This window comes from Lissotriton vulgaris, chromosome 5, assembly GCF_964263255.1.
Source record: "Lissotriton vulgaris chromosome 5, aLisVul1.2, whole genome shotgun sequence".
Lineage (NCBI taxonomy): Eukaryota > Metazoa > Chordata > Amphibia > Caudata > Salamandridae > Lissotriton > Lissotriton vulgaris.
In genome coordinates this window covers 1,667,590,385-1,667,614,537 of record NC_141693.1, presented here as the reverse complement: position 1 = coordinate 1,667,614,537, position 24,153 = coordinate 1,667,590,385, and the positions used below count along the sequence as shown (strand labels likewise).

The following is a 24,153-nucleotide window of genomic DNA, read 5'->3' as shown; positions in this document are numbered from 1 at the left end:
AGCTCAGTCCAACCCAGTTCTATCCTCACTGACGTGTAGTATGAGTTCAGGGGTAGAGACAGCTTTGGGCAAGGGAGACAGGCCCTACCCAGTTGTTCATACTACTCTAAATTCAGCCAAGGTCTATTCATCCCAGCTCTGAGTCATCCAGGAAAGGCCAGGCACACCTCACCCCCAAGTGGCTTTGTACAGTAGATGCACATCCCCAGCCACTGTCACTCCAAAACCAGACAGTCAATACACAAACAGGGCGAGGCACACAGAATGGATAAACAAGAAAATGCCTACCTTCTAAAAGTGGTATTTTCAAACACGCAATCCATCTTTACTAAACGATGTGTTAATAAATTCACACATCGTTTAGTAGAGAGTCTAAACTTTATTTCTCTATCTTGTCATAATGGGAAAATATACTATCCTATGGGGCAAGAATGCCTTTCAATAGTGGAAAACACAATTGGCAGTATTTCACTATCAGGGCATGTCACACACACCACTATATGTCACAATTTTCACATACACTGCACCCGGCCCATAGGGGTACATTGGGCCTAAAATAGGGTGTCTTACATGTAAGAAAGGAATGGTTAGGGTGTAACAAGTGGGTACACTTGCTCAGTCGACATGGCAGTTAATAAACTGCGCACAGACACTACAGTGGCAGGTCTGAGATACATTTACAGGTTACCCATGTGGGTGGCACAATCAGTGTCCTAACTTTCACATACACTGCTCTCTGCCCATGGGGGTACATTGGGTCTACAATAGGGTGTCTTACATGTAAGAAAAGAAATGGTTAGGGTCTAGCAAGTGGGTACACTTGCTCAGTCGACATGGCAGTTAACAAACTGCGCACAGACACTGCAGTGGCAGTTCTGAGATACATTTACAGGCTACCCATGTGGGTGGCACAATCAGTGCTGCAAACCCACTAGTAGTATTTGATTTACAGGCCCTGGCACACTCAGTGCACTTTACTAAGGACTTACCATAAAATCAAATATGCCAATCATGGAAACACCAATTCATAAACACAATTTACGCAGAGAGCATATGCACTTTAGCACTGAATAGCCGTGGTAGTGTGCCCAGAGTCATAAATCAAACAAAAACAGGTCAAGAAAAAATAGGAGGAAGAATCAAAACGTTTGAGATAACCCTGCAAAAGGGCCAAGTCCAGTATATATATGATTTAAAAAAAAATTACATGTAAGTATTCTACACATTTATACAAAGCAACACACATATATAGGTACATATCTATAGTAACAATACATGCTTATATACAGAGAGATATGCTGTATATTTCTATCTTTTTGAATATGGTGGTTATGTGGGGAAGAGCCAATTCTTGAGTAGTTTTCTGAAGAAAAGGTGGTTATCTGTGGATCTTATGTTTGGGTAAAACTTTCCATAGTTTGGCTGCTTGATCAGAGAAAGATGTGCTACCCATTATTTTTTTCTTGTATCTTGGGATTTTGAGGCAAGGTGGCACTCTAGAGGGGAGGATCTTTAGTTGAATATGTTTGGTGATTTTATTACTGAAGAGTGGTCCAGTTCCATGTATTGCTTTGTGGGTTATACAAAGCAGCCTGAACATTGATCTTCTGACACGTGGTAAGCAATGTAGTGCTTTCAAGGCAGGGTAGATATGGTCTTGCTGTTTTATATGTAATAGTAGTCTGGCAACCGAGTTCTGAATCCGTTGTAGTCTTTTCATGGTCATTAAAGGTGATCTGTGGTAGTGGCTATTGATGTAATCGAGTTTGGGCAATTCAAGAGAGATGGTAGCCTAATCCTTGTGTGGAAATCCCAAATGGTGGAAGATTTGTCACAGAGTTCTTCTAGTAAAAAAGCTTGATCTTGCTAGTTTGTCCAATTGGGCATTCATTGACAGCTTGGAGTTCATGGTCATTCCGAGGTTTCTTACTCCCTTCGATATTTTAGGCGGTGTTCCCAGATTATCAGGCCACGCAGCAAGTGGGTCATAATGTTTCCAATCATCACACATGAGTATTTCCATTTTGGAAGCATTCAATTTGAGATGGGTCCACAACATCGAATGATCCACGGCTCTGAGACAACTAAAAATTGGCAAATTTCCAAAGTCTTTGGGGCATTGCAGTTGAAGGAGTATTTGCGTGTAATCTGCATAGGTATAGCACATGAGGTGACATTGATTAATCAGTGCCGGTAATTACTTCATGTAGAGGTTGAAATGCATGAGCGAGATAATAGAACTTTGAGGGACGCCTGCTTTTATGAAGTGCGGTTTGGACGAGAAAGGTAGGGTAAGGATGTTCTGTTGTATGACCTTCTCGTCAATGAATTGTGACATCTTGGCGATAGCTGCTCTTTCTTTCAGTTTGCTCAGGAAAGGCCAATTTGAAATTGGTCTATAGTTGTCAGGGTTTAGCGGGTCCAAATTTGTTTTCTTAAGTAAGGGGTGTATATATGACTTTTTGAGTTCTTCTGGAAATATTCCGGTATTTAAGGAGTTGTGTGGACGTGTTGTGGGGTCTCTTGCTACTTAAACGAAATTTTCACAGATGCTGCACCACTCTGGGTATGAGTATTGCTTCAATATACATTTAAAAAAATAAAGGACCACTGGTCATCAGTAAAGTGCTGGCTCATGTCTTCCATTTCTTATTCCCATTTGTTCTGCGTAGTGTCTCTAATTAAGAAGACATTTGTTGGTAGAAGTTTGCAGATCCTAAAGATCCTGTGGGATTTCTCCAGAATGTTACTTGACCTTTATCAAATGGAGTCAGTTAGAATGCCTGCCTCTTTAATCAATGTGAAAAGCTCTCAATGCCTAAATGGTGTGTATCTGAAACATCCTTTTTCTCCAAACTAGTATTCTTTTTTCTTTATTTCTTTAGCCAGTATCAGGTGTCACTTCCAATATAACTATCTATGTAGCCCTAGTCTTAATGCTGAGTTTCAAAAGACTGGGATGAAGGGTGAGGGAAAGATGGTGTGAACGAGTCTCCCACCCATATGGACCCTGACAGCTGATGTTTACATAGCCACTGTAGCTGTACATATTCATCGATCTGTCTATGGGTTCCAACCAAGAGATTTCCTAAAGTGGGAATCATGCATGCACCAGGAATTCTTGGGCTCCACATTTGATCACAGCAGCAGATACCACAAGTTGGAGGCCTGGTACTAGAGCAAGAGATTGGGAATCTCCAAGCTGCCCATCTTTACAGATTGCTGTCTTAAGCCTGCGATGGTTTTTGCCTGTTGTCCCTACTCAATGAATTTCATACAGGCTGATTGTAGCTGCTTGAGAAATCTGTTATCTTCTCAGTGGAACAAACTGAAACAAAAATAGCATTCTAGACAGAAGAACCGTTTAAATCATTACTACATCTTAATCAAGAGAGCCAGTAATCACGTCATCTTGTCATGTCTTTCTTAATTAAGCATAGGAAAGGTAGGAATTTAGCCATGTACATCTCATCACTTGAAGCTGTTAGTTGAGTGCCCAGATATTTTATGAAGGAAGTGCTATAATATAAGGCTTAATTTGAGCCAGTGGTTTCCTAGCAGTACTTCATTTTCGACACTGGCACTCCTGACAGTCTGCCACATGGTGGGGCTATTTGCCCGATTTAGAGATGAGCACAACAGTTATTTACTAATTTAATATATGTTAAAAATTACTAATACCTGCCGTCCAAGCTATTCTTATAGCTTTGAGGGTCTTGAATATCCTGGATTGTCACACTTGTAGAAGTGTGATGATTAGTTGTTGTGTCGGTACTGTCATTGGCAGTGCTGGAAGGGGCAGTGGATGGTACAATTTGCAATGGCTTCTTGATGGGGGCGCTGGCAATTATATTCTTACAAATTAAGTACTGGGTGTTCCTCTCAGATTTAATTCAATATCTCCCCATCATCTGCCCTTTCTTTCAAGTATAGCCTCTAACAGTAATGTAGGAATAGCTCGAGTTTGCCTCAATCCATGTGATAGCTAATTCCATCCTCCTTTTTGACGGGTGCTATGTTTGACCCAGATTGTTACCATCTAATTTTAGCTGATAGTCGGGACTCTGCTTTATAGTCATAGATATTTTGTTTGACTTTTCCTAGGAAATGCTCTGCGTTATTTAATTCTAGGAAATGTAACAGTCCATTCAACACTAAAGATTATGCTGAATCTTTTGAGAAATCAATTTCTTCTGCTGCGTTACCAACTCTTGGAGTACCGCTTGAAGGCATTTCTGCTGTTGCTCCCTAAACCTTGTCAAGCAAGCTGATTCTACAATACATGTGCCCCTAACAACCACTTTCAGGTACTCCTAGACCACTGAGAGTTTACATTATCCCATATCATTAGAGAAGAGGAACTCTTATCTGGGTACTATAGCTTTGTCAGCTACAACACCTTTCATAAGACACTGATAAAAGCCCAAGCCCAAACCCGCCAGCAGGATTTCATCTCCCCAGTCAATAGCGCAGCTCACCAGTGCATGATCTGACAGAGAGTACCCAGGAATTAATCTCTTGTAGGTGAGGGACTAGTATCTGATCCACAAAAGCAAGTCTATCCTGGCATAAGATTTGTGTGATGGAGAGTAATGGTGCAATCTATTTTCACCAGGTGGGATGCACCAGTGATATCTCTCTGAACCAGCTACGTCCTTCCACAGAATGCGTTGACACACTCCCTGCCCTGTGCACTGAGTAATCTCATGCCCACAATTAGGTTTCAATAACCATCAGTCAGTGGGGGCCTTGAAGCTTTAGAATAAGCTTTTGGATAGTGTGGTTTAAGAATGATTCCTGGCCTTGGTACTCGGCATTCGCTGCTGCTCCCTCTCAGTTGCCTTTTTGAAGATGGCCACCAGCCTTATCAACCAGTAATAGCCTTGGGAGCCCCTTGCAGATAGCATGCGGCCACTAGATGATGTTGGCATACTGAGCAAATTAAAACATCCAAAAAACAAAATAAAATCTATTACTCTGTCAGTGCTCAATTTCTCAGGCTCGCAAATGTCAGTTTCCGCCACCCAGTCCTTGAGTTTTGGAGAAATAAATTGAAACACTAGTGCCACTCTAGGTTGTTTTTCAGGGTTCCTGATAATGGTGTTGCATGCCGGAGTGCCCAACCCTGGTAAATGATGCATGAGTAGAGCGGATCACTCTATAAAATGATATCTTTTACTAACAGAGGACAAATGAATTAGTAGACTAAGAAAATGGAAGGAACATCTAAAGCGCACATCTGTAGAACAAACCATTGAGTGGAGAAACATGATTAAAGAAACCACAATTTATTATCTCTACCTGTCAAAAAGCAAAGGCTAGGGTAACAGTAAAATGTGCATGTGCATCACTAGGCCCTATGTGGAAAGTTCACCACCAGGAGTAGAGTCCCTTCACCACTGAATGTTCGGGCAGGTAGGTGATCAAAGTTGGGGTCTGTATATGAATCAATTTAGATTTTCAGCATGTGAATATCCAAGGGTATCTTGGCACTAGAATCATAAGATCAACTTACTAAGGAGCTTTTACGGTTAAACAGATGAAGAAAATAGCCATAATTTCAAATGTTTACCAAAACTGAAAAGGTTTGACTTGCATTTGAGATGTAATGGAAGTTTATTCCATAGCTGGCAAGTGGTGTATACAAAGATGTGGCAACCCTAAGGGGCTTTCTTTATCCTTGGGACCGAAACAAGTCCTGTGCCATGAAGGCTATCTGAACCAGACATAGGGCCAGATGTAGGTAAATCCGATTTACCGGATCTTAAATACCGACTCATACCGATTCGGTATTTAAGAGTCGGTAAATTGGAAGGAGGCAGATGTAGGTAAAAAATTACCGATTCTGTAAGAGTCGGTATTTACCGAATCGGTAAATACCGATTCTGTATTTCCCATTGATTCCTATGGGCCTTGAAGCCCATAGAAATCAATGGGAAATACAGATTCGGTATTTACAGAATCCTGCAAGGGTGCAGGGGGTGTCACTTTGACACACCTGAATTCGGTATTTTACCACCAAAAAAGGATTGGGCCACCTACATGTGGCTATTCCGAATCGGTAAATATACCGATTCAGTATTTTACCGATTCTGTAAATTTACCGATTCGGTAAATTTACAGAATCGGTAAAATATAGGACCCTACATCTGGAAACCCAAATATCGGTCGGTAACAGCCGAATTCGGCCGTTACCGACCGGTATTAGGGCTCCTACATCTGGCCCATAGTGCTTTAAATGAGACCCTTTTCTTTGTAGGTAGCCAGTGACGTTCCAGCAAGGTGTTTGACACCAACTTGTGTTTGTGGAGGTTTTTTAGGAGACTGGCAGCCACGTTCTGCAGCATATGAAGTTCTTTGAGTTCCAGTTGTTTGATGCCCATATAGAAAGCATTACATTAATCAATCCTGGAGAAGACAAGAGCGATGACCACTGATTTCTGTATCTGGAAGAGAATGAAAGGCAACACCTTTCTCAAAGACCTCAGCATCCAGTCCATGAAGATGTCAATTTAATAATTTGTTCCCTAAAGGACAATTCTGCATCAAAAACTACTCCAAGATTCCTTCCTCTGGACACTGGGTCTGGAAGAGGGGCGAGGGCCTGCGGCCACCAAGAAATATTCCAGAAGCTGGTATCTTTCCCAAAATTGAAACCTCTGTTTTGTCTGAGTTTAACTTCAGAAAAAAGCCAAAGTGTTCCTTGCATACAAGCTGGATGAAGATAGTTTGTACAGTTTGAGGTGGCCAATGGTGCCAGAGTACATAGAAGGCTGTGACGGGTGAAACGGCTGCTTATTCCCCAGAACAGAAAATAGGATGCTGCCAGGTTCACCCAGGAGGCCTGAGCTATTGCACATGACAGGCCAGAATTTCCCAATGAATGAGCAACAAATGTTCAAGGTGCAAGTCCCAACAGCTGACAAAGGGTCCAGAAAGGGAAAAGATGAGGTAGAATCAAATGTATCCCCTTTCACTAGTCTGAGACTGGGCACGGGAGAAACAGTGTGGAGTCACGTGCAAAGGATGTGCGAGAGCTACAGCATTAAGAAATGGTCACCAGTGCCATGGAGTATATGAGGGTCTCAGGGGAATCTCTCCAAGATGGAGTTCTAGTCTCCATTGGAAGAGTCATGTACTTTTGCTGTGAAGAGTTATGTAGTTTTGCTGTTTGCTTCTGAAATGCCTGGTATGGTGGGGCGTAGCAGTAGTAATTGTCCTGAAGTGCACAAAAGCACTTACCTGCTGACAAGGTGTGAGGTAAGCAAATGTGGGGAGAACTGATGAGGAATCAGTGGACCCTAGATCGGGAATGTGAAGAAATCAGTTATGAGGTTCAAACAAATCATTCAAGCACAGCAGCGACATCTATCTCTGTGGCTCTACTCCAGGTGCTCAAGCGGAAAAAAGAACCTTTGGCAGCATACTCCTCATGTACCTTCTATCACTCTTTGATGGCTGTCGCCAGGAACAGCCGGTCTACAGGGAAGGGAAAGCTGAACAATCAAACGGGAGCTGAGCTGTGAGCCTAAGCTTTTCCCATCTTTCCAGAAGATTACAGTTAGACCAGGAGACCGCATGACTCCAGGATGGGTGTGATCCTTCTGTTTTGGAGGAATTCTTTGAGGTCACTGGAGCAGCTCAATACAGAGTTCACCCACTGTCATTAGGCGGTTCGACTCCTCTGTCCTTTCGCAGTTCTAAGTGACTCCCAGCGGTTCCTAGTTTCTCCATGAATCCTAAAACATGTAGTGCACCCACTGAAGCCTCCAGCAGACTGAGTTCTCCTGCCCCAGTGGACGACTGTCTAGTCAGAAGCGTAATGCACAGATTCTGCTCCAGGCCAGTAGGCAGACTAATCTTCCCCTCACAGACCCTCCTTAGTTAGGGAATATTAATCTAGAATGGTGAGGAAGAATCACCAACCCCAGAAGCCATGACAAGCCAGTTGTAAAATGACAGGTCAGTCATCGGGAAGAGATACTTCCATAGGTGCCCTGAGGTCCCCTCCCAGGTTCCCCCTTGAATCCTCCTTGCATGAAGCAGAGACTGCAGCTTGACTCATGGCATCACTCTCCCTGGTATCAGTGTAAGAAGACACACCACTCCAGCCTCTCCACTGCCTGTAATAATATGAAGCTGCAAATAAATGTGAGATCCATATACAATTAGAATGCATAGGTTTAGAAAAAAAAGGACTCTCTGTTTCCAATAGCTTCGTTTAAATTGCACAGAAAACAAGTATCTTGCTTCCATTGCCAGAAGATGGTTGCCAAAGGCATCATCATTTAGTGGTCACGGTAGGCAGCAACTATTAACCTTGGTTTGCCATTTGCTTTCCCTGGCAATCTCCTTGCAGCCCCCTCACCTCAGAAGCTGTAATGGCAGCTATAGGAACTGAACAATGCAAAGCTTCATATTCACGTTTGCCTCTCAGTGGTCATGCAGACCATCACGCTTGATATTAGAGACAAAATACACGTCCAAACTAGACGGGGAGCCTGTCTGGTGCTACCCGAGAACGGACATAGTTTCCTTTGTCACAGTAACCATGGAGCACCCCGTGATCCGGACACAGCATTCACCTAATTCAAAAGGTCCTCACCCAAGATGGTCGCCTGGCAGGAAGTACCTGGCACCAGACCTATAAAGGTGGGGCCTAGAATGAAAACATCCTGAAATATAAAGCAAAAAAACAATGTTCGTCCCCCTACAAGCAAGGGCGGGCGGGAGTTAATATGACTGACGGGGGAGACTATGACTCGGAGTAATGAACATTACCGGTAAGTAACCGTGTCATTACCAACCTCGTCCGTCTCCCTCGTCACAGTAACCATGGAGCATATATTCAAGCTCAAGACGAACAAGGAACTGACACCAAAGATGTAAGAAAGAAAAAGAATGTTATTCAATGCAAACAAGAAACACAATCAGTCGACAGCGGTAAGGACAGCGGAACCAAAATCCCTTGAAAAAACCTCCCCCATTCTCAACCTATAATAGAAAATGAAAGAGTGAGGGGAAGACCAGGTAGCCGCAGCACAAAGATCCTTCAGGGAGCCCCCTTGAAGGAAGCCCAGGAGGAACACAAACCTCAGTAGACGGACCATGAAGGACCGGGGGAAGGGACACACCCAAATGCCGGTAGGCCAGGGAGACAGTGGAACGGACCCAACGGGAAAGAGTGGCGTGGTAGGGCGATGACCCCGCCAGGCAACACCAAAAGTAACAAACAAAAAATCCACCTGGCGAAAGGAGGCAGTACGCTCCAGGTAGATCATCAGAGCCATGGTAAACTCCATGGAATGGAGCCGGATCTCCTCATCTGTAGAAGGGGAAGGGAAAAAGGCAGGCAGGACAATCTCCTGTGACAAATGAAAAGCCGAGTAATCTTGGGAAGAAAAGCCGGGTCAGGACGAAGGACCACTTTGTCAGGAAAAAACATAAGAGGATGACAAAGCAAGACCCAAGTTCCCCCAAACGACGGACAGAAGTAATGGCCACCAGAACGCAAACCTTCAGGGTTAGAAACTCCAAAGAAACTGAAGGCAGAGGCTCAAAGGGAGAAACCTGCAAGGCATGAAGGACCAAGGAAAGATCCCAGGGAGGGACAGGAGAAGCAATGACAGGCCGCCGAAGAAAGAAACTGCACCAAAGGAGTGAAGCCTAGGACTCAAAGGGAACGAAAGAGGACCCCCGGAGAGCCTTAATGGCAGATCAGTTTCTATTCCAACTATCAGGGACCCAATGAAGACAACTGGCTACCGACTTTTTCAGTTGGTGCCTGAGGGTCCTTTTTCCACACTAAGCACGTGCACTCTATCTCTCTACTAAATTTTAGAACTCTAAGTCGATCTAAATTTCTACACTGTCTACTTGCACAACTGGCTCTGTGTTTCATCCTTTGTTGTTCATTTTCTTTTGCTTGACACTCTTATGTTGATTGCAATGCGGAGCATAGAGACCAACAACCCAAGCAAAAACCCATCCCTGAGGAACTCAAGGTCAGAACCCCCCTCACAGGAATCAGGGAGAACCCCCTCCCCCCGGAAGAACACCAAGCTGAGAAATTCTGCCAGTGGCGCTCATAGACTTTCAGGGTACTGCCCTTACGAGAATTCTGGATGGAACAACTCAGGGAGATTAGCATACGCCTTTCAATTTCCAAACCACCAACCCCAACTAGCTGAGAGGCTGACGAGACAAGTGAGAAAAGGATAGGAGCAGGTGACAGCAGGAACCTCCAAGGAGGAGCAACTGTCAGATGAAGAAGGAGGGGATAGCAAGACTTGCGAGGCCAAAGGGGAGCCACCAACAGCACCAACACCCTCTCTGACCTGATCTTTGCTAGGACCCTAATGAGAAGGGGATAAGGAGGAAAGGCATAGACAAGAGACAACTCTGAGGCCAAGGGAAACTCAGTGCATCCACCTCCCATGCCTCCATGCAAGGCAGAAGGGTGCAGATAGAACCTCGGCAGAAGAGCATCCTGAGGGGATGCAAGGAGATCCAACCAGGGCCTCCCAAACCTCTCCGACAGCTCCTGGAAGATCAGAGGAGACATGGCCAGAGAGACAGAAGAAGGGAGAAGGAGACTCAGCTGATCCTCACTCCCATTTTCCCTCCCCGGCAGATAGGCAGCCGTCAGACACAGCAGATTGACCTCTGCTCAAGACCCAATCTGATCAGCCAGGAGAGCCAAAAGAGGAGAGCGAGTGCCCCCCAAATGGTTCAAAGAGGCACAAGCGACCTAATTGTCCATACGGACCTGAACCCACAAGTCCTGAAGACAGCAGCCAGTTCCTTCCGGTTCGAGGACATCCAGCTCTCCGCGGGGGACCAAGCACGCTGGGCAGAGAGAGACCCGAGGGTGGCCCCACAACCCCAAGGCCTGGCATCAGTGGTCAGGGTACAGGGAAGGGGAGGATCTAGGGGAACACCCCTCGCCAGGTGTTCCAGCACCAACCACCACTGCAGCAGGAGAGACACAGCAGAAGTCACAGAAACAGGGGCCTCGTAGTCCAGGGACATTGGATCTCAGTGGGAAAGAATGTGATACATCAGATAGTAGAGGTGTCTGCGAGCCCAAGGGAACAGGAAAAGAGAGGCAGACATGTCACCCTGAACCCGCAACCAGGTCCATGCGGAGGCAGAAGACTTTGACAGGAGGGATTCCAGATGAGACCGAAGACAGAGTTGGCGATCTGGAGGCAGAAACACCAACCCCAAACTGGTGTTGAAGAGAGCACTGATGAACTGAAGTTCCTGTGAAGGACGAGGTGGGACTTGCTGACTTTCACCAGGAACCCATGAGACTCCAGGCAAAGCCGTACCAGCGCCACATCCTCCAGGGCCTTAAAAAAAGACGAGGATGAGATTAACCAATCGTCCAGGTAAGGAAACAACAGCACCCTTGGAGTATTCAAAAGACCCACCAGGGGAGCCAGGACCTTAGTAAATACCTGAGGGGCAAAAGCCAACCCAAAGGGGAGAACACAAAACTGGAAGTGCTGACCCAGGAAAGAAAAACGCAAATACCGCTGGGAGAGGGGATGCACAGGAATGTGGTAATACGCATCCAAAAGGTCCAGGGGTGACAGAAAGGCCCCAGAGGAAACAAGTGGCAGAATCTGCTGAAAGCTTACCATTTTGAATCTCTGGTATGGCACATGGAGGTTCACGGACTTGAGGTCCAAGATAGGGCCAAAGTCCCCTGACGGCTTCGGCACCAGGAACATCAGGGAGTAGCACCCCTGCCCCATCTCTTATTCGGGAACAGGCACAACGGCACGTTTCCGGAGAAGATCCTTGATCCCCAGACGCAATCCCAACAGCCTCAGAGGATTCCGAGGAGTGGGAGTGGGGACAAAGAGATCTGGCAGGGGATCGGTGAATGGATAAGACTAACGGGGACGCTATAGCAGACCCCGAAATAAAAAAAACACCACTTAACGAGCCGGAAAAACAAACAAACTGCCCGCACAGTGGAAAGTAGAAGGATGTTTCAGCCGGAACACCGAGAAAATAACAGGATGTTTCCTGTCTAGGTCCCACCCTTATAGGTCAGGTGGCAGATACTTCCTGCCAGACGACCATCTTGAGTGAGGACCTTTTGAATTGGGTGAATGCTGTGTCCGGATCCAGGGGGCTCCAAGTTAACTGTGACGAGGGAGACGGAAGAGGTTGTAATGGCTGAGGCTTCTATTTTAAAAGGCTCCATTGCACCTGTGCTTCTTACAGATAAAACAGCAGAGTACCCTGAGATTCAAGTGTCTGGCCTGCGAAAGAAATGGGAACAGGTAGGGTAGGATAAAAGGTGAATGAAACAAGAAATAAGAGCATAGAAGAGGGAAACAGGACTACTGGCTGTAAAAGGAAAGGGAGAGAAGAGATGAATAGAGAAAACTGTGAATCATGAGGGGAGAAGGAAAGGGCAGGAGAAGACAAATCTGCCCTGTTGGCTTACTAAACAAGGTTCATCATTTTCCCCAGCTCTTATTTTTGGGAGTGGGCTGATATTGCACTTAATAATGATTTTTTAAACCTTTAACGGTATCACTTTCTATAGTGTCATCAGGTTCAAAGGTCATGTGACATGACTTCCTGTGATGTCATCGGGGTAAAAACAGTGCATGATATCACTTCCACTCCCTCTAGGGTCCTGGGGCCTCATTTATGAAGGCCTTGCGCCACCGGTGCGTCACTTTTTCCCATTTTAAAAGTGACGCACCGGCGGCGCAAGGCCTTCATAAATAAGGCCCCTGGTGACTTGACACCCATGTATGTACAGATGGCCCAACATCATTTTGCTACTGAAAAGAAACTTAAATGCAGAGTTCACGCTAAAGTCAGAGCAGATTCTTCGATGTCTTCGCATCATTTCTGCTCTATATCCAAGATATACATAATAGAACTACAGGAAAACAGGGAGTGGATGAGTGCCTGCCTGCCGCTGTTGACAGCATTTCTAAAAATACGTGTTCTGGGCACTGCAGCTCTAATATACAAGGACCAGTTCCCTGGAGAGAGCAGCGCTTTCCTTGCCCATTTTGCTTCATGTTTTTAATATCCAGTAAATGGATTTAAAAGTCTACTAAACTACGTCAGCCCTTTCCCTTGCGGTTTGCTTTAGGGATTTGGAGATTTTTCCTGAAGCAATAAGTGCTGCAGCAAAGTCTTTCTCCTACTGAATATTTGCAGACATGATTGGCTCTCGTAGCAGTTTCTCGGAACAGGCACGTGCAGGGCAGTGAGTACATCCTCACACACGACCCCAGCACTCCTCCAGGTGAGTAGCTCGGCAACCATGCAGATGAGGAGGGATTTTATGTGTAGCTATCAGGGCCGTAGCTAACCGCCTCAAATATATTGCCTACGGGATTGACATGTCACTCCAACACCATGCAAACCTCTGAATTAAGTAACATTTCTAATACACTGATTTACAAAAGTATGATGGATTGTCTCTGTGTAATGAGAGTGTGATGCACTCGGACACCCTGCACTGATATGAGTGGCACTATAACTTATTAAATGCACGTGAGAGAGAGGGGTTATGGAGACTTGGGCACTGTTAAAATGTGGTGCGGAAGAAACCCGTGATGGAGGTGGTCATTTGGGGGCGCCAGCCAACATTATCGCACCGGACGCCACCAGCGCTAAAGCTGGCCCTGATTACATAGTTAAAAGTGCAATTAATGACTGTTTTCAAACCTTCATCGAGGCACAAGCTGGCCGGGAGAGTGTCACTGTGACAGACCAGAGTACTCAGGAGATGGATTAAAAAAAGCAGCGCAGCACGTGCCACTGTGCTGCACTGATGAGACCCACACACTGCATTCTGGTCTCTGTAAGTTTAATTTGACAGACTAACAATACAGGGGTAACAGCCTGCATCTACAATCTGCTCAGCAACTGAATGCAATGAATCATTCAGTCCCGACCACAGCCTCAGAGGCCGTACCATCATATCACGTGTCTTGACTGTCACAACATGATCACCCTATTCGGAGTCTGTCAGTGTTATAACCCCAGTAGGGACTAGCCTGATGGGAATTCAGGGGCAGTGCCTTGTTGCCTCGTGTTGGCACCACCCCTACCAGTGCTTCACTGACCTACTGTGGCAGGCATTACAGATCATGGGCAAAACATTGAAAGCGCCCACATCTGAGAATGGGCACTTCTCTAAGGTCCATATGGCACATCCTGTCTCTATTGGCAGCCAATGCACCACTCTGAAGTGTATAAAGCGCTGTACATTCTACTGACTGCGCGAGCCAAGCTACCAAGGGGGGTGAGCAGTGGTTATCTTAGCTTTGTGACTCTCTTACCCTGACTAGAGTGAGGGCCCATACTTGGATAGAGTGCAAACCACTGCCATCTAAAGACCCACTTTCTAACACAAGGCATTCAATGATCAAATCAGGTGTATACCAATTTCACCATTTTTGGAAGGGAGCTCACAAGCATTTTAACACTGGATAGCAGAAGTAAAGTGTGCAGAGTTCTAAAGTCAACAAAAACATGTTCAGCAAAAAAAGGGTGGGGAAGGTAAACAGCTGGGTAAATACCACAGACAGCATGATTATTTCCAACAAATGCCAAGAACTTCAGAACACATTCTGGTGCTTGAATTCACCAAGAGAGGTAACTAATATGGGGCTTAAAAATTGTGAGCAATAGATTTGAAGACAAACCACAAAAAACTACATCTTATCAGAAACCAGCTTCATTATAGAGTAAATACTAGTACATTTGTTTGATTTTCACCACTGCAAGTCTTAAAAAATAACACCAACAAGGGAAATGACCACCTTCTCCAATTAGTATTGTTTTGCTTACTGCACAATGTAATTCCAACAAGACGACGGGATATACTGAATCAAAAATACAATGGAATGCAAACTTGAGGTCAATGTTAACACCACCATGGGAGAAATGGGGCAGTAGGAACCTGGCTGGGCGAATCACTGACAAAATATCGAAGGTCAGAATATCGACCTACAGAAATATCGCAACAAGAATATCAAAATCAAGAATATCAACATCCTATCTAAAATATGGTAAGTACAAAAATATCGGAAAAAATATTGCTGTCAAAAATATCTTTGTTAAAAATAGTGCTTTTTTTAAAGTAAACAAAAGAATGTAAAATAGAGTAAATAATACATATAATTAAAATAAACATAGTTAAAAATATTTTAAAATATTTATAAATTAAAAATAATATAATTTAAAAATACAATAACCATATACATATAATATATAATGCAGTGCTCTCTTGTCCATCTTAATTCCCTTGCACTCGCGATCGGGTGCTTCTCTAGCGTGGTGATGGACACCACGCGGATCTACCGGATCCCAAGCTCGCGGCACAGATCCGCAAACACTCTTCTCTGTGAATCCGTAATGTTGCCTCCAACCTTTCAATCTGTTCCTTGAGTTTCGAAGTTTCAAAAGATCCTTAGTCACCACATCGGTAAATACGTCTATAGAGTCAGCTGGCATCATGTGACAAAACCTTGACTTAGGTTTGAATGGACTTCCAGGGCTTATTTGTATTCCTCCTGTCCAGTTTGTATTGAACACCGATGATGGGATTAATTATGTAGGATTACCTTCATCCGCCAGGTCCTCCAGAACTGCCAATGTTTCAATATCACCCGCTGTGAGGTTGTCAAATCTGTTTAGATCTTGAGTGATTCGGCTTGGAGTAGGCCGTTCTCTGCCTTTAAAGAATTTTAATACTTTCATTTTCCTACAAAACTTGAATAAATCAATTTTTGTTTGTGTATACTGTGATGATTTTGTTGGGCAGAAGCTCAAACACAGTTGTAACACCTCCTCCTACGCCTGATTCAATTTTCTTGGTGTTAGGTTTGCAACCGTTAGAACTTCTTCATTTACCTCCATTGTTTCTTGCTACGAGTCACTCTTGGTGAGGCGCTACTGTCGCTTGCACCACCCGCCTCTCCTCGTCCGGCGTTTGCTTTCTTTTTTCTTGGTTGTGGTTTCTCCTATGGCTTGCCTCTCCCCCCTTTGCCCCACGTTTCCCTGATAACTTGGAATTCCTCCAAAAAAGGGGCAGCAGCCTGTACTGATCCTGAGGCCTCTCCTTCTCTTTGGTTGACGTCAGTAACTTCTGACTCAGAGGTATCCTTATGTTCCACTGCGGTCTTACTTTTATTGCTCAACAGCTGCTTTCTTGACTGCTCGTACCTCTTAGCAAAGGTTAAGATACAGCCCTATGAGTAATCTCTCTCGTCCCTTTCAAACTTATCTTGTTTACGCTGTTTGATTTTTTGTTCAAACGCCTTGACGCGTTTTTTCATGGCCTCGCGTAGTTCCTCCTGCTTTTGTTTGTCAGTGTCCTTGGCAATCTGTGTTTCCAATTCCTCAATATCCCGCAGAGCCTGTTCCCTATCACACCATGCAAATTTGATGAGGATAACTAACATTCCCTTGGATGATGCCGCAGTGTGCTCCGACCACTCCTCAAGCAATAATGGATTTGGGTTCTCATACGCGGGGACAGTGTATATTCTTAGTCCCTGCAGCACCCGCTCGACCTCGATAGAATTTTGGAGGGAGGTAGCCTCCCACCATTTGCGGGTCTCACGTTCGTAGAGTCTTTCAAGTCAAGTGAATTGGTCTTTCAGTAGATTAGCACCGGTGCTGGATGTGCGAGTGCCTACGCTTTGCTCTTGTGCTTCTGTGATTCTTTATTTTTCCTGAAGATCTCAGTGGCCGCCTCCTGCCGTACCTCTTCATCAAACATGCTCGCTTAGAGCGTGTTGCTCCATAACTGTGTATTAGCGTTCCTTCGATCTGCCGAGTTGTACTTTCATGCAAACACTCAGCCGAGCGTTAGCTTGTAACAATTTCACAGCTCCTCATTACAGATTTAAATTTCTCTTTGAAGCGCTTGCCGCGCCGCTCTTGATGCAGCTTACTGGGACTCCGGTGATACAGTATAGCAATATTCTGCTTACTCGGCGGTTAAGGGAGATAAACACCGTGCTCACTTGTCCGTCTTAAGTCACTTGCACTCACAATCGGGTGCTTCTCTAGCGTGGTAACGGACACCACGCGGATCTACCAGATCCCAAGCTCGCGGCACAGAAATGCACCAGCACTCACAGGAACGATTTAACTCCCAGATTTTATTGGGATTGAAACATACATGACCAGATGCGTTTCGCTGCCGCCTTTGTCCATAGTGTCCGGCGCGGCCCTGAGGCAAGTTTAAATACAACAGTACTGGTAACATAAACAAAGGACACCTAACTTACTTCAGAAAAGGTGTCAGCCATTTCTAAACATGTAAATCAGTGAAGAAAAGTATAAAAAAACATCAGTCACTTCTTAAACATAAATATTAATCAACACAAATATTAATAAACACATGTCGCCCTGGATGGGCTTTCCAATCTAGTCAAAATAATGGTATTTCATGGATAACTTATGAACTCAATTCAATAATATATAACAAGTATACTTACTTATTAATATGTTTTAATAATGTTTCTAAATACTTATTCATTGTTTAAACAAATCTTATACATTATAAATACATCTTTACACATAAAACAATAATACAAACACAAATTAAATAAATATATGTAACAAATTTATAAAAGTAAAAATATGTTTTACATTTTTAAATTTATTATATACTAAATTAGCTAAAATACTACAAACATTTTTAGAAAGCTGAGGGAATAAAATTACTATTCCAACTCCAAACAGTGCAACAGTAGTCAAAAATGTTGGATAGTGTAGGGGTTAAAATTACTATTCCCACTCCAGGGAGTGCAACAGTGCAGAAAGTGTTAGATACCGTAGAGGTAAAAATTACTATTCCCACTCCAGTGTGTGCAACAGTAGGGAAAGTGTTGAATAGCGTAGGAGTAAAAACATTAATTAATTAATTATAATTAAAGTACTTCCCAGCCTATTCCGCTATAAACCCACAACCCGCTCTGATACTAAAACACAAAATGTACTTAAAAAAATACTAATTTCTAAACATTTATTTAACAATTTATGAAAATACATTAAAAAAATGTTAAACATACATATAAAATAAATATTAAAATACATAACACTAAAAAAATTCGATATTATTGACAATGGTATTTTTGCTAACGATATTACTTACTTCGATATTACTTACTTCGATATTTTAAAAAACGATATTACTTACCTTAAGGTTATATTCTGTTCAACGATATTCTTACTTCGATATTCTGTGCCCCGGATATTAAAAACTCAATATTAAGGTAGGTTGATTTTTAAAAATAGATATTTTGACTGTGCTCCGGGCTGAACAATATGATCCATCACAATGAATCGAAGGAAATTTGAAATGCTTACTGGGAACCTCTAATTGCAACTTCCTTTTAGGCAAGGGTGACCAGCTCAACAAAGTACAACAGAAATTCTACATTGTGGTTCAAGCAGGCTGACTCTGCCCAATCTTCCTGCTTCACATTTTTCCAATCAGTCTTTTCTGAAGAACCTTTCAAATATCTTGTAAATGCTATTGTTAAATTCCATCATGAAGAAGCAAATGTTACTGGGCAAATGGTAAATACACTATCTGAAATTAATCGCCTCAAAAATTCTTCCGCAAGATCCCTCAACCGCTTCAGCAAGACGAGAAAACTGAGATGTAATTTTAACCCGGGTCCTATAGAGGATCCGAAACCAGGCAATCACCCATGAAGTATTATCTCATTCGAAAGGTGATGGTGGAACCTGAGTACCATCTGGCCACATGAACCGATACTGTAAGCCATTCCTGTGCCCTATATTGCCAACAGAGCACCTCTACAAAGGACACGCTTCAACTGGATTCCGAAGGCTGCAGGAGAAGTACGAGGTCAGGCAATGATAGTAATGACATGAACTGTAAAGGACTTTTTCTTGGTCACTGCTATATCATATGTTGTCCTCAGTACAGGAAAACCACACTCCTGGCACGTTTCTTGCACTTTTATGCAGACTTGGCATATAAAGATAAGCTACAGCTTCATGCATCTCTCTTTATGAAATACACAGTGTGCAAGCAATAGATAATAACAAAGTTGATGGCTTTAAGATTGTTCAAGCCATCAGCTATGCTACTGTCACAGTGGCAGGGAAAATAAGTGGTGGAGCAGAGCCCACCCCTGGTGTGCTGTACCCCATTTGCCTGCATAAATTGACCATAGAGGTCAAAGACACCAATGATCCACTGTGCATAAAACAGAACTTTATACATGGACCACTAATCTCTGGAGCATCTTTTGATCTAATCCTCACTGATAATCTGTAAAACAAAGAATCCATTTCAGCAAGTTTGAACCATTGTTTACATTAAAAGAAAATACTGCTGGAATCACTGCAGCCTTGGAGTAACAAAAATTAAACACTTACCTTCAAGTGAAGGAACAATAAGAACTGACTTGAGGCATAAAAATAAACCAGTTGAAAAACAGGTCTCCACACACATGATACCTTCCAATGTCTGTCACACAAACATGCACAAAAACGTCCAAGACACAACCATACTCTAGTTAGACAACTAGTCCTTCCCTATTACATGTTCATTGTTATACAGTTCAGATAACATAAAATCAACGTTTTAGGACTACCACAATCAAGGCCTTACCTCACTGTTGAGGAAGCAGTAGAACACCGACACAAAGAAGCCCTGTGTGAGACAAAGAAAGAGAGTCAACCCACAGCAGGTATGCAGAAATGGGTGCATATGAAACCGCTCTGAGGAAAAAAAGGAAGTATCCCTACTACTAAGGTGTTTAAGTATTTTATTGTTTCTTTTCGAGAGGACCCAGACTCCACAGAAACATCTAAATCTAAATATCTGGTGCTGCATCACGGTAAGCTCTCAGCTGCAGTGCAGAGCATCTACTTTTATGCACTGGTAGTGATATAGGTCATGCCATTTTACCCATATATCTCCGAATAAGTGCTTTATTTTGATACATGAGCTGTGCTAAAAGCGGGTTACATAAATTGACTTTACATACCGCAGAAACATAAAAACAGGCGCTCTGTTTCTGTGATGAGGCAGCGGAGCTCATTATGATACTGCCCCTGGAGTACACTGTTTACAGCACTGAATTAACTAAGAACTACGAGGCACATTTATCGAAAATTGCACAGAAAGCCACCTTGCTGCGCTGCATTATAAGGAACCGGCAGAAATGACTGTGTTTAACATTATACAGAGCATTCCTCTCTTTTCCTTGTGCTGGTGCCCGATGTGCTGCCTAGAGCAAATGCAGGCATCCTTGCATCATGGTGTTGAGGTGCCTGCGTTGTAAGCAGGATTGTTTTTGTGCAGGAATGGCCACCTTTCTGCACAAACATAGAAAGTGGACTAAACAAGGAGAAGTAAAGGTAATTCTCCTCGTTACACCTCACCTGAGGAGGCGTAACATTTTGATGCATTCTCAGGTCTAACAGTATTCGTCAATCTGGGAATGCATCAAAATCCAAGGGTGTATATGTGAGAACACCTCTGCTCCACCCATGGAATGCCTGCCTGGGTCAGAGTAATGCAAGGCAGCAATTTGCACTTTGTTGCGTTACTCTAGATTTATCAAGGCATGCAGGGACATGCAAGGGGACCTGTGCATAGCTTGATAAATTTTACTCAGTAGTTGGGTCGCCCTTACACCCCATTACGTGTCACAAGGGCGTCATTCTGATACAGTTCATACCTTTATGGTGGTAAACAGTAGGGGAAGGTAAAATCCTTACATTTTAGAACCTTTTAAAGTATATCCAAACTGTTAAATGTCATCAGATGTACTGCAGTCACCTAGTCCATTCCCTTTCCATCTCACATATGAAGCCTAAATCCCTGTGAATGTTTATACTTTGGAACATAACATTAAGACTTGAATTAAAAAACCTCTACAAAATGATGACAAGCAGCTATTAAAGAAGGCTTGAAATGCAGGCATTGACTACAGTATTTGGAGTGCACTGTGAGAAAATGTCTCAGGCGAGAATGTGAAACTAGCAGACTCTTTAGTATGCGGGGTTTCAGCACCTGGGGTACAGCCTTAGTGTCCTCATACTGCCAGGTGTTAACAGCTATTAATGACCCCTTTAGTCCATTTTTCAAGGTACCCTTTAGCTTGAACCTATAATTATGAGGCAGTCAATTAACACTAGTAAATGCCCTGAGCAGAAGACATTAACATTAGCATAGGTTATTAATCTTGTAATAGTTAACAAAAAGGGATAATAGCATTAAAGAACAAGAATAAAACAAGATATTAAAATAGCTTGCTACGAAAGATATCAACGTGATGAAAAATGATCGAAACATATGGTGCATAGATAAAAGTAGAACAATGTATTCATTATTTTATGACCTCATTGACTAATGCTTCTTGAGATTTTATTTGGAACAAGAGCCTAAAAAAGCTTTCTCCAAGTAGTGTTTTCCTTACTCACTCAAAACAGTATGATTGTTTAACTTTCTATTCAGGAATTTAAAAGTGTATAAGTGGATAATATTCCGAAATACAATCTCCACCTAAACCAATTCATGCAGTCTTTTTAAGAAGACCTGTTATTAATGACTTAGGGCCCGATTCACAGAACTAACTTAAGACAAAATCCTAAACTTACTATCATTTTGGTATTCACAGAAGGCACTTACTCATTTTGGTATTGACAGAAGGCACTTACTCATTTCCGTATTCACAGAAGTTAGCAGTCCTAACTTTAGGAATCCTAAATGCCTTCTGTGAATACCAAAAGTCTTAAAGTTAAGATTTTTCTCAGTTTGGGAGTAGTAAAGTTAGGAATCCTATTTTTAGGACTCCTAAATGCTTTCTGTGAATACCGAAAGTCTTAAAGTTAGGATTTTTCTCAGTTTAGGAGTAGTAAAGTTACTCCTAAACTGAGAAAAATCCTAACTTTAAGACTTTCGGTATTCACAGAAGGCATTTTGGAGTCCTAAAGTTAGGACTCCTAACTTCTGTGAATACCGAAATGAGTAAGTGCCTTCTGTGAATACCAAAATGGTAGTAAGTTTAGGATTTTGTCTTAAGTTAGTTCTATGCATCGGGCCCTTAGCATCCATTGATTTTTAATTATTAGTAAAACATGGTTTACCGAATTTCTTGCTAGTCATGTTTGGAAGAAATATTTATGGTGATAGAGACAAGGGTTCCTAATACAGACAGGAGGTGAGTGGCTAAGTGACTTGCGGTGGCCTAATACATTTTTTACCAATTGAATAAATGACACACAACATTAGCTGTGGATTTTAAGGTGAATAGCTAAGGTGTATCAATTTTCACACATGTACACAACCTTCAAGGTAGCGTGATGGCCATTCTACTAGCCAATAGAGGAATAAATAGTTAATATTCCACACTACTCCATCTAAATATTCCTTGTTGTTTGAGGCAGTTTCACTTTTGGGTCTCGACAATTAGGAGCTTAATTTTTTTGGGGTAATAAGAATTGTTTTTTTTTTTTAAGCAAAAACAAAACCCACCTTTCATTGGGCCACGCAGGGAACCCACTACAAAGAACCATATAAATCTATGCGCACAGAGGATCCCTTCCTACCCGTCTTACGTACAGTTCCCATTCATTCCTTAGTAGAATCACCATTTTGGGAGCTACATTTTTTAAGGGTCATTTCCAAAAACGGTGCACGCTCAGCAAAGTGAGTTGGAGTACGCAAAGCTGCCACTGTGTTTTCCTTCACAACTTTGCAATTATGTAATGAAAAAAATGTTAGCTTTAATAATACTTTCATTGAGGTATTTCTAAGCACCAGGTGCAAGGGCAACCAGGGGTGCGCCAGTAGAATGGCTGACTTTCATGCATAGTGCTGCTTTAGAATGCGTGTCCTCACTTGCCACCTATGCCAGCGACTGCCGCTAGAAGAGAATCAAAGGCACAGGTGTTTGTGCAGGACCAGCAATTATTGAGGGGGCTTAAATCAGTGGTATAGGTCTGTCCAGGGGAATCCTGCATCCTCATGCTCCCCGAATCCCATTTTTTAAATATTGCCCCATACTAGTTCTACAAGATGGGAGTTAACACGATGAAACATAACAGGAACATTTGGAAGTGAAGGAGGCTATAATGTTTTATTTGTGTCCATTATTTTAGAGAACATATCATTCTCTTTATCATGTGCTCATTATTCGTAGTATGATATTGCTCAGTGTCCTTTGAGCTAACCGCCTGGTTACAATTTTTAACTACATACAAGTGCCTGTGCCTTACAGAGGACATATTTTGGTTGCTGCCAGCACTGTGCTGGCGGATGCTCACTGCTAGCAGAACCAGAGCGCGCGCAGACAATCTGAAGAAAGGAGCCATCAATCTTAGAACCGGGACTAATTGCCTCAAGGCTCCAGGGAAATGTGCAACAGGACACCTTGCACTTTGGAGAAAGTCCACACTGCTATGAGGCCATTCCATTGGCAGACGTGCACTGCACAAATTATATATAGAATCTACCATAAACCCCTTTAGGTATGATAACATAATAACTGTTTCAGTATCTCGCAGCACATGAACTTGATTAACTTTTGAAAACATTTGCAACTTCCAAGGTGACAACATCAACTTCTACAAGGAAAGATTTTTTATGACATCCAATCAATCAATCAGGGATTTGTGAAGCGCACTACTCACTCGTGAGTGTCTCACGGTGCTGGGGGGAGGGGGATTCGAGCAGCTCCGTCTAATCAGAAGAGCCAGGTCTTGAGGCTCTCCCTGAATGCTTGCAGTGTGGGGGGTTCATCTGACTCTGAGGAGGAGTTTGTTCCAGGTCTTGGCCGGGATGTGGGAGAAGCCTCTTCCTACCGTTCTGGTTCTGCGGATACGAGGGATTTCAGTCAGGGCAAGGTCAGCGGAGCGGAGGTTTCTCTTGGGTGCGTAGAAGGAGATTCTTTTGTTGAGGTATTGGGGTCCGGTGTTGTGGAGGGATTTGTAGGTGTGAGTGAGCAGCTTGAAGGTCACTCCTTTTGACGGGGAACCAGTGGAGGTCTCGTAGGTGCTGGGTGATGTGGTCTTGTCATGGGATGCCAAGGATGAGCCTGGCTGCGGCGTTCTGGATGGTCAGGAGATTGAGGAGTAGAGATTTGTTGATTCCGGCACGTG

The 24,153-nt window shown here is 43.2% G+C and overlaps 1 protein-coding gene across 1 annotated transcript in view; it reads right to left on the bottom strand.

The window, feature by feature from the left end:
• The window catches only part of LOC147716922 (corticotropin-releasing hormone receptor 1), a 1,353,112-nt gene that overhangs the window by 69,489 nt on the left and 1,259,470 nt on the right, over positions 1–24,153 (bottom strand). Inside the window, exon 11 of the mRNA XM_086919826.1 lies at positions 19,655–19,696. Coding sequence (XP_086775952.1) covers positions 19,655–19,696 — 42 coding nt within the window. The remainder of the gene's footprint in view (positions 1–19,654; positions 19,697–24,153) is intronic.